This window comes from Camellia sinensis, chromosome 15 (assembly GCF_055761805.1).
Source record: "Camellia sinensis isolate YWXY chromosome 15, ASM5576180v1, whole genome shotgun sequence".
Classification (NCBI taxonomy): domain Eukaryota; kingdom Viridiplantae; phylum Streptophyta; class Magnoliopsida; order Ericales; family Theaceae; genus Camellia; species Camellia sinensis.
Window position 1 is genome coordinate 143,478,568 of NC_138975.1, and position 11,826 is coordinate 143,490,393.

At 35.2% G+C, this 11,826-nt stretch overlaps 1 protein-coding gene across 1 annotated transcript; it reads right to left on the reverse strand.

Moving 5' to 3' along the window:
• Window positions 1-11,286: 11,286 nt before the first annotated feature.
• LOC145813354 (uncharacterized) lies at window positions 11,287-11,826 on the reverse strand. The gene has a single exon (XM_082908639.1). It carries the CDS (start codon window positions 11,824-11,826, stop codon window positions 11,287-11,289), a length of 540 nt encoding a protein of 179 aa, XP_082764765.1.

An 11,826-nucleotide genomic window follows, 5' to 3' on the forward strand; every position in this document is an offset into this window, starting at 1 on the left:
TTTATTTGTCAAGCTTTTTGACTTAGGCATCGGAGAGGTTTCTGGCACACACCCGCCGGCTAGCTCACGTTTGTGTTTTCAGGTGATAAAGCGACAACGTACGGAGGAGCGCAGACTTGGTCAACAGGATTATACGAGAAAGCTTATTTCTTTCCCGTACAGTTACTATTTTCCCAACTGTGTAACTTAGTTTGTGTTCACTCTGTAACTATGTAGGGTTCGCATCCAGAGACGCGCTCTAGCTTATCTGTAACCTAGAACTCTGTGAGTAACAATGTTGTAAAGATATGTTCGAAAATGAATATTTTCTGAATGATTAATTGAACTATTTTCTGAACCGTTTACTGTTAACTGAATGAATGTTTGTCCTCTATTCTGAACTGTATTGTGGCATCCTTAGCAACTACTGCTACTGTTACAGAGATCTCTGTCGGTTCCCATGCTTGGAACCATTACTGATGGCCATCATTGACTGTTCGGTCTTTCAAGACCTATTGTTTACTATACTGTTCTGCTAACGGATGTACCACATATGACTGTTATGACTGAATGATTGATACACTGAATCAATTGACTGTTTTCAATACTGAAAGGACATTCATTCTTAACCTCTTTACGCATTATGTTATTCACTGGGCTTTAGCTCACTGCTCATATATATATGTAGGTTTACAGGCACCGGACCGTTGCTAGAAACGTCAGGGTAAACTCCAGTTTTGTCAAGCCAACCTTTGTGCCTCACTTCGAGGTTCCTGATCTGTTCATGCTGAGGCTGCTTGGGGAGTTTTAGATTTCCCCTTTTTGTTTATGATCTGTATAGACTGAATGTTACTGTACTGTACTGTTCTAGTAGGGATTAAGTCCCTGTCTTGAAAGATTGTATATATCGTACATACTGTTTTGTTTTAGAATGTGAATCTATGTGAAGAGTCTTTTTGCATACAGACTGTCACACCTCATTGGATATTGTCTATTTATTGTTTTGGCTTCCGCCATACCCCTGTACTCTGTATTATTGCTTGACTGTTAAGCAGGCCTTCGGTAATCTCGGATTACTGGCCGGTTACGGTGCTAAACCCATAAGGGCGGGTTTGGGTCGTGACACCTGCACCTCTACAGTTTGGAGAAAAGTCAAACCGCAACCGCCTGTAGTGCGGTTTGCGGTTTGTACGGATAGGGTTTGCGGATGTGCGCGCAGTTTGCGGTTTGAATTTTTTCCTTTAAAAATTAGTTTTTGAATTTTTTTTCCCCATTTTGTAAATATTTATTTTATTTCATTTTCGTCCAATTTTCTAAAATGCTTCAGCATTAATAATTAAATCATTAAAACTTACAAATCATTCAAAACCAATTTTCTAAAATGCTTCAAAATCAATTCCTAACACAAACAAATAATAAAATCCTAAAATCATTCAAAATCCTAAAATCATTCAAAATTAATCTACTACCCAACAATACAATTAAAGTAAAATCATTTACAATCCTAAGGTAAATTATCAATCTCATTCTTCAACTACTTTCTCAACATTCTTCATCTACTACTACTACTACTACCCAATAATACAAAATTAAAATAAAATCATTCAAAATCCTAAGCTTAACTATTACATTCATCCAAAATTAAAATAAAATCATTCAAACTTCATTAACTATTATATTCATCCAAAATGCAAGAAAAATAAAATAAAATAAAATTGTTGTCAAATAAAATAAAAACACTTGCAACGCAATATCTCAAAACTCTATCATCATGAATCACATCCAAGTTCTAAAAATTTCAATTCCATGCATTTGGTTGATGAACCCTACACAAAAATAAACTGAAAAATAAAAAAAATTAATCTTCAATCTTCATAATTCCTTTGACAAAAAAAGTATAAAAGAATAAAATAATGAAAAATATACCAATAAGTTTTTTTTCGTAATGAAAAATATGCAATCACCATTGAAACAAATCACCAACCACCTAATGACACATCCATTAAGCTTTTTTTTGTCTTTTTTTTGTCTTTTTTTCTTCCCCAACAATTCTCTTTTTACTTCAGTGGCAAAGCAACTAAACGTGATATTTCAGAATATCATTATAGTACAGATAAAATAAAATAAAAAAACTAAGGTTGATTCATGCTTATTATTTTGCTGAGAACACAATTACAATTTAAAATAAATAAAAACAAAAAGTGAGCCAAACATAGGATACTAGTGTGACCATTGGACCAATTAATATGTGCTAAGTTAAATGGAGACATATAATCACCAGTCAACAATTCTATAAGATCAAAAAATATACATAAGAAAATGGAAAGATATATGAAAGAGAAGAAATACAAAAGAACAGGACATATAATCTGTAAAAATGAAAATTTAATTTCATAAATTTCACTTGGAGAATGAGGTTAGTAAACAATGAAGGAACGACCACTGTAACCACCCATACATGTCTCACATATTGAATAACACATTGAATAACATAATAACATAATACATGTCTCATATGGTGCCCATTTTTATTATTCTCTTCTTTTGGGAAAAGATCAACAAGTCTTGTCTTTAGGAGTTGGTGATAATGGCCTGGTTAGTGGAAATATGTTTATTTGTTTTTGTAATTGTACCTAAAACATCTTCAAATGTAGTTTCATGTTTCGAAAATTAATATTGGCTTATGAAAATTTCATTTTATGTGTGTTTTTTGATGTGTGGGATCTGAGTTCTTAAATTTTTTTGCTTCATGGCTGATTTGCTTTACTGCCTTGTACCTTCTTCTTTTTTCTGCAGTTTGGAGATAAAAGGATTTTGAAGAAGAAGAAAAATGTCAGGGTATTCTATTTTCACTTCTTAAGATTGTTCTTCTTCTTTCTTCTGCAAGCAGGAACCTAACAAAGAGCATCTTTAATTTATAGTGGGATATGGTAGCAGTTTCAGAGTACATGCTGCCTTAACACAGATTAACATAGATTTAACAAATAAACAAATAAAAAAAAACATTTGATTGCATACACATCTAATTGCATAAAAACATCTGATTTAACACAGATTGAACACAAATTTAACAGATTTAACACATATCTATTGCTTACACATCTGATTGCATAAAAATAAAAAATAGAGACCGGAGAGAGAGAGAGACAGACAGATCTGAAGAGTAGAGTCTTACCTGTGAGTTGTAGAGCAGAGTCGATCTTGGGAAGCACGAGAGAGTGAGATTCGAAGTGAAGCTGCGCACAGAGTTGCGATAAAAAAGCAGAGATCGATCGGTGTGATGAGAAACCAGAGGTCGATTGGTGTGATGACAAACTAGAGGTCGATCAGTGATGAGAAAGCAAAGTTGAAAGCAGAGTTGCGATCGGTGTGATGAAAACGAGAGAGAGAGAGAGACTGATATGAGAGAAAATGAGCTCTCTCCAACTGCGCCAATGTAATGTGTTTGATTGTGAGTGATTAGGGTTTTTTTTTTTTTTACTTTTGTTTGTTATACTATAGATGAAGATCAACGGTCCAGATTTTACATATAGAAATTTTTAAAAAAAATTTTGTTTAAGCAGGCGGGTTGGGCGGGTTTGATTCAAACCCGCAACCTGAAATTGAGCCATAATCCAAACCGCATCCGACCCTAACGTGTTTGCGAAACCGCCCAAAGGTCTGCGAGTCGGGTAGGGTAGGGCGGGTCGGATAACCCTATGCCCACCCCTAGGTACAATGTGTATTGTGATGCTTTCAAAGAAGGTCTGGAGTGCATATTGATGCAAAATGGCAAGGTGGTGGCATATGGATCAAGGTAATTAAAGAACCGTGAGAAGAATTATCCCACTAATGACTTGGAGTTAGCAGCTATAGTTCATGCACTCAAAATTTGGAGACACTACCTGTATGGTGAAAAGTTTGAGATATTCACCGATCACAAAAGCTTGAAGTATTTGTTTACCCAAAAGGACCTGAACATACATTAGAGACGCTGGATGGAGTATCTCAAGGATTACCAAGTTACCCTTTCCTATCATCTCTGTAAGGCTAACGTGGTGGCAGATGCGCTAAGTCGCAAGAATAGAGGGATTGTTGCTAGTTTAGCACTTAGAGAATGGAGTATGGTTGGAACACTCAATGAATTTGGGGTACAAATGGAGGCTCAAGATGAAAAAGCTTACCTTGGTGCTCAAATTGTTACGTCTAAACTTTTGAGCGAGATATTAGAATCACAAAAGTATGATCAGGAGGTAGCATTCACCAAGGCACGAATGGAATCTAATGAAACAATGCCTGGTTGGGAAATTCACACATATGAAAGTTTGAGATATCAAGGTCGAATGTTCGCGCCAAGCGACGACTCACTAAGGGAAAAGGTACTTAAGGAATTCCACCATTCAGAATTCGCAGTACATCCGAGAGGTACTAAGATGTACCAAGACTTAAAATGCCAATATTAGTAGGGCAAAATGAAAAGGGATGTAACAAAGTTTGTGTTACAGTGCCTCACATGTCAACAAGTAAAGGCTGAACACCAAAGACCGGCAGGAACACTTCAATCCTTACCAAGCCCGGACTGGAAATGAGAACACATAACCATGGATTTCGTGACTGGTTTGCCTCGATCACCACAGAGACATGACAACGTGTGGGTAGTGGTAGATCGGCTAACTAAGACAGCCTGATTCTTATTTATCGGGTCATCAGATACGTTAGATTCACTCAGCAGATTGTTCATCAGAGAAGTGATTAGATTACATGGAATACCAGCTAGCATCGTATCTGATCGTGATCCTCGATTCACTTTGCAATTTTGGCAGAGCTTGCAAAAAGCAATGGGAACAAACCTATGCTTTAGCACAGCATTTCACCCACAAACAGATGGGCAATCTGAAAAGACAATACAAACCTTAGAGGATATGCTTCGAGCTTGCATTATGGATTTTAAGGGAAGTTTGGAGAAACACCTACCTCTCATTGAGTTCGTTTACAACAATAGTTTCCATGCCAGTATTGGAATGGCACCGTATGAAGCACTTTATAGATGACCTTGTCGATCACCAGTCTGTTGGACTGCAGTAGGGGAATCAACCTTGTTAGGACCAGACTATGTTCAGGAGACCACTGAGAAGATAAAACTGATCAAACAACGGCTAATCACAGCCTAAAGTCGACAAAAGAGCTATGCAGATCAAAGGAGACGACCCTTAACATTTGAGATAGGGGATCATGTTTTTCTCAAAGTTTGACCTCGTCGAGGTACTACACGATTTAGGAAGAAAGAAAAACTTACACCTCGTTAAGTGGGACCCTTCAAAATTCTAAGCAAAGTAGGAGAAGTGACATACCGTTTAGCACTATTGCCACAGCTTGCAGCGATGCACAATGTTTTTCATATCTCAATGTTACAAAAATATGAGCCACACCCTTCCCATGTTATCAACTAGGAAGAGATTGATCTCAATGAAGATGCAAGTTTTGAGGAAAGACCTATAAAGATTATGGATCGACGAGAAAAGAACCTGTAAGGCAAAGTCATCCACTTGGTGTGAGTGTTGTGGCAGCATCGAGGAGTAGAGGAGTCTACTTGGGAAAGAGAGGATGTAATGCGAGCCAACTACCCTAAGTTGTTTGAAGATAAAGATACGCGTTAAAAATTTCGATGACGAAATTATTTAAGGGGGATAGGTTGTAAAAACCTGAATTCTTAGACAACTAATTAGTTTGTTAATAACAATATTAAGTCAATTAATAGTGATTATTAAATTATTAAATTTTAATGTTAATAACATCATAATGAATACCAATATTAAACTCATTTAAATAAATTTATTTATCTTTCTATGATTAAATTTTTGTATCTAAGTACAGTTGTGGAAACTAAATGAGTAAGCAGATAATAACTAAGCTAGTCAGAGGACAGCAAGGAGCAGAACATCTAGTGAATAGGTTATATATAAATAATGATTTTATAAAAATAAAAAAAATTAAAAATTAAAAATTCAAATTCAAATTTTGGGCAGAGCACTTGGCTGCCTTTTCTCCCACGAATGCTGCTGCCAAGGCATGTTAAGGCATGCATACATCTACATACTAAGCCTACCTTGTAGATAATAGTCCCCAAACCAAAAGAAATATATATATATATATATATAAATAAATAAATAAATAATTGCCTTCAAACTCCTACATATAGAACACTATTCACCCATTTTCATTTCCACGGCTGAGCAAAGAAAAAAAACAGAGAGAGAAAGAGTAGAAAAGAAAGGAAGAGGAGAGGGTGCTTGGTGGTCACTATTTCAAAACAAATTTTAAGAATAGTTTGTAAAAGCTCTTGAGGTAGGAATACTCAACCTCTATCCTCCCTTAGATATTTTCTTAACTGAATCTATATATTAAAAATATGCAAGACACATAGCAAGAATAGCTCAATGCATGTTTACATTTTGATAGAATGATAATCTTATGATTATATGATTTCTATCCTTCTTGTAAGCATAGATTAGATGGTTTAGCTACTGATTTTATCTTCTTATATGCTCAAATATTCTCCATTGTTTGAAATAATTTTGCATGGGGGTAAAATGAGATAGGGTGGGTTCATTTTTACTCAAAACTTATATTTTCTTCACTTTTTCAGATTTTATCGGAGGTAAAATGCTTTAATAAATTGAAAATAACTTGTGTCAAAAATCTGTTGGTACTGGGAGTATATATAGGTGTTCTATACATGTGTAAAGTTTTATAAAATCATTGGACACCATTTTCTTACCGAAATAAATATTTGTCCTAAGTGTTGTTCACAACACAGCAGAAACAGTGACTTCAAACGAGTCCCATTTTCTCTAAAATGGTGTTTTTCTGCACGGCTACTTGGGATAGTTAGATATAAGAGTTATCTTTCATTTGCCATTGATTTAAAAAAAAATGGATAAGTCTAAAAGGAGAATTGTAGTTTTACTAAAATGCGACAGAATCTGCCCAGGTTTCTTATAAAAATTATTTGACCATCTTCCATTGGTTTTCAGTCTTCAAACTCTTCTGGAAAAATATTCTAAACTCAAATATCTAGCAATCCATTCTGACCATACCTCTTTTTGACACCGTTTGAGGCCCCTTTCTATTTTTCAAACACAGATTACCTGTGCTAGAAGTTACTATAACTTACGTCCCAGAAAAACTAGTTTTCTCCAAATTTTATTTATCAATTTTAAAATCATTTTTAGCCCTGGTATTCTTCTTAAAATATTTTCCTAACTCAATGAACTAGCACCGGTTAAAACATTGTAATGGTTGAACTTCGTTTGGTATGAGTTTCATATTTTTTTTGTCTAACTATACAGTGCTGAAAGAAGAAGTGTGTGAATTCCTAAGAAATTTTGTGATGATTCCTAAGACATTCTATCATATTTATTTTGGTTGCCATACATGATTGTGTTGTGCTATATAAACATCATGTCACTGTGGTTTTCAAACTAAAACTCGCACATGCATCAAAATGTGAATTCAGCGAAGTAAAGAAACACGAAATTGAACCGATGATACATTAAAATTTAAAGTTGATGGGGTGAGCGCGGTTTAGAATCTTGCGCAAGTGAGTTGCGAACCCTCACATGTAACGGGATGGTATTTCGGCTCTTATCGGTGTAGGCCATATAAGGTTGGTGGTACGGGTGTCACAACATAGATCGTTCCCTTAGGGCAGACTGTGATGTCATGACTTGGGTATGTAACCCATTATTGGTAGTTACAGCAAGTAACATTTGAATATTTGACCAAGGGGGAGTCAGAATTGCCTATGGCCATTGCTTAGTGGTTGAGTGGAAATAGTACTCTGCGGGGAGTTACTTAAACTTACCTGATAAACTAAGCCTATGTGGATTTAAAAGAAAAGTTGACATTTTCCTTATGATGAATTAGTGATTCCATTTGCTATTGTTTTTATTATCTATTGTTATTATTTCAACTAATAGCATTCATGTTATGCTTATTAAATACTACTTGTTATTCTGTTGCTGCATATTATTCATTAACTGTGAGTATTATTATCGGGGTGGGTATTTTCAGGGTAGTAGTATCTTATTGAGTTCGTCGTTCATTGGCATTCCCGTTGCCCTGGCATTTTATGCTAGGTACCGAAGAAATCGAAGGAAACATCGAAGCCTTGCAAGGCGACATTCAGCCTTGGTTAGCTTGAAGAGTGCCCAAGTTCCATGAAACATTTTTCTAAGTTTTCTAGTTTTTCTTTAGTTTTCTTTTTTATATTTGTGTTATTTTTTTAATGTACTAAGACTAAGTTTTAAGTTTTATTGGAGTTGTAATTTAAGAATTTTTAATTTCTGAGTTGTTAATTAATGGATGCTGGTGAACTTGGTGGCAACATTGATGAGGAGTTCTTATTTAAGAAAATTGATTTTAAGTTCTAAATCTTATTATGATGTCCTCAAATTTTGGGCCGTCACATCCAAAATTGATAAAATCCATCAACTACCCTCTTGCCGAGCAATACCCGCTTCAGCAAGGCATTCCAAAGTTCATAAAATCTATCAACAAACTTCTTGTCGAGCAAGATCTGCTTCAGTAAAGAATTCTAAAGTTGATAAAATCCATTAACTACCCTCTTACCGAGCAATACCTGCTTCGGCAAGGAATTCTAAAGTTGATAAAATCTATCAACAAACCTTTTGCCGAGCAAAATTTGCTTCGACAAAGAATTTCAAAGCTAAGCAAAACACCAACTTTCATCTTGCCGAGCAAAATCAGCCCAGCAATGAATTCTGATTTCTCCGTGAAAATGATCGTCAGTTACCCCTTGAGCCACTCTAAATCTGCTCGGCAAGGTAAAGATACAACAATTTTTAAGAAAATTGTCTACTTGTTTCATTACATCAATAGTGGAAAGAGTTACAAGAGTACAACTAAAAATAAAACTTTAAATTGGCAGTGTTCCACATTCTGGAATAGATCAGCCATTTATACCCTGCAAATTTTATATCCTTTTTTCTCAGCTTTCTTTCTGCCGTTCTTTTGACGGTTAACTTCTTATCCGACGGCATGAACTTTCCCTCCAACCTTTTTGTCCGTTAATGTAATAAACCTAATCCTTAATATGCTCTTAATCAATAATTAAGAATGTTAATTAAGAAGTTAAAATAAAATTATATGTTCATTGTGTGTTTTGTATGTTATTTGACTTTTTATCTGTTACTCATAGAAATATCTGTCTGAAATTCTGTTTTGATCTGGAAATTGAAAGTCTTATTGGCATCCCAAATCGAAATTGGTTACATCAATATATTATTTGAAATTTTTAGAACACTTTGGCAAGTTTAATTAAAAATTGATTCAGTTTGATTAATTAAGTTGTGATTAATTGATTAAATGTTCTAATTGTTGTATTATGCCACGCATAGCTATATAAGAGAGCCTTAGGCTCATTTTTGAGCTGAACTTCACTATCTAAGTGTAAAAATCTGAAAATCAAGTTTAGAGAGAGAGAGTGAGCTCAATTGTAGAGTGAGAAAGTGTGTATTTGAAGGTGAACTTGAAGACATAGCTTGAATTCATCCAGATTGTACAAGAACTAGTGTGTTTAAAGCCTCTAGGTGAGCATTTACCTTTCAATTCTTGAAGATGATGTGTTTTAGAGTTGTATTCATGGATGATACTTAACCATTTGCATGTATTTTGCTAATTAAGCTAGGATTGTGATAATTAAGGTCAATTCCATACATACATGCATGAATTTGTCATGAACTCTCATTTTTGAACATCATTCATGTCATTAGAGATGAAATTAGAAGCTATAAGTTGCGTGCATGCATGAGTCATGAAGTTTTGAAAGTAATTTCTATGTCTTGAAGTTTAGAAAAGAATTTTGGAAAAGATTTCCACATACATACAAGTTTTGAGTTTAATTTCTAAGAATTCACACATGCAAGTGTATATATTTGCTTAGACTTGAGAGCTCACCATGATTTCTTTCTTAAACATCTCATTTGTCCATGTCTTGGAAGTTTAGATTTCATGATCATTTCATGCATGTATTTTAAAGTTTGGTTTTGAAGAATTAACATGCTTTTGGGCTTTAATTTTACGAAATGACCTTCAATTCATGATGTTCTACAAGTGTCTAAATGTTTTTTCAATTTTTGGCCTAAAAGAATGATTTTTGGTTTATTGAAATTGAGTTTTGAGCTTTGAATGCAAATATGAAAATTCCATAATTATGTCTCATCGCTCGAACGACCAAAGCTTAGCTCGAGCGTACTTTGCGAGCTCTTAGTACTTTTGCAGAGTTTGATGGTTGGCTCGAGCGACCCAAAAGACTGCTCAAGTGACCACCCTTTATTTTCAGTCTTGGCTCGAGTGACTGAGAAGTTGGCTCAAACCTAAAATGCGAGCTCTCAGAAGTTTTGTAGACCAAGGGGTCCGTTTTATGCTATGTACATTTGTAATTGTAGGTCAAGATTTGAAGACCGATCAACCATTTCTGAAGTCCACTGTAAGTAACGTTATTGTAAAGATATGTTCATATGAATTATGTTCGAAATGTGATTTGATAAGTTATGATTTCTGAAAAGTTATTTTGTTAACATGAACGAACGTCCTATTTGAATCTACTATGTCATCCAAAGGAAGTCTCAAGTCATGGGGGACAGCATGTTAATGCGGGTCTATGACATATATGTGATTACGAGATGTCGCTAGCCACTTGACAAAGTGGTGTTATGTTTTATAATTGGTGTCAGGGACTAATTGCTCTAGTCGAAAGACGATATGTTATGTTCTGTTGGATGTACCATTATTTTGTTCAGATATGAGAATGATTATGTTATGATCTGTTTTATGATTATGAAATGTTTAGATTTCGTTCACTAACCTCTTTACATTAATGTTATTCACTAGGCTTTAGCTCACTGTTTGTGTATATGTAGATGAGCGAGTGCAAGACTGAACGTAATGGCACCTGTCTAGACTTCTGTTTTGTCAGCCAACCTAAGTGCCTTACGTGGAGGTTCCTGAGAGTCTTTTGTGGATGAGTTCCGTAACCATTGTGTTGTGAACAAGTTTTAGGCTTTTATTTTTTTTGTTTATTGGACGAGTCTCTGTGTAACTTTGTGATAGGGCTAAGTCCCTTTTGTTTATCTGTATATGGTTAGCGTAAGAATAATGTGTATATGATGTTTATTATATATTTAAGTTTAAAATTTCTATCTCATATAAGTCAGCACAACTCATTGGACAATTATATTTATGTATTTGCTTTCGTTATCCCCTTATTTTGCTAATCTGTCTTAGAGGCCTTTGGTAATCTTAGGATTACTGGCCGGTTATGATGTTAAACCTATAGGAGCAGGTTTGGATCGTGATAGTTACTACTAGATTTGTCTTCGCCGTAGCTACGGCCATGTCATCTTTAACCCTTATATGCTCGTTGATCTTTTGCCTTAATAGTTTCAGCGTTGCGGGCTGGGTCATTGTAAGTGAGTCATTCAGTCTATGTCCGACTAATAGACCTCGTTTGTACTGAGCGATAGCCAGGTTGGTTGGGAAATCATGGATCTCATTGAATGCCTTCCAATAACTAACATTGAACGCCTTCAATGTTTCTCCTAGTCCCATACTTTTCCCTAGGAGATGGTCGACCTCCTTTGGCGCGATTGTATTTGTTCCAAATCTGGTAATAAACGCTTTGACCAACTGTTGCCAACCATCAATGCTCCCGTCCGACAATCCTTTGAACCATGTTATATCCAGCTCACCCAAATTTGATGAGAATAAAATGCATATCAAGGCGTTGTTACGCATGTAGATAGCCATGATGTAATAACCCTGACCTCTGATTAACGTATAATCCAT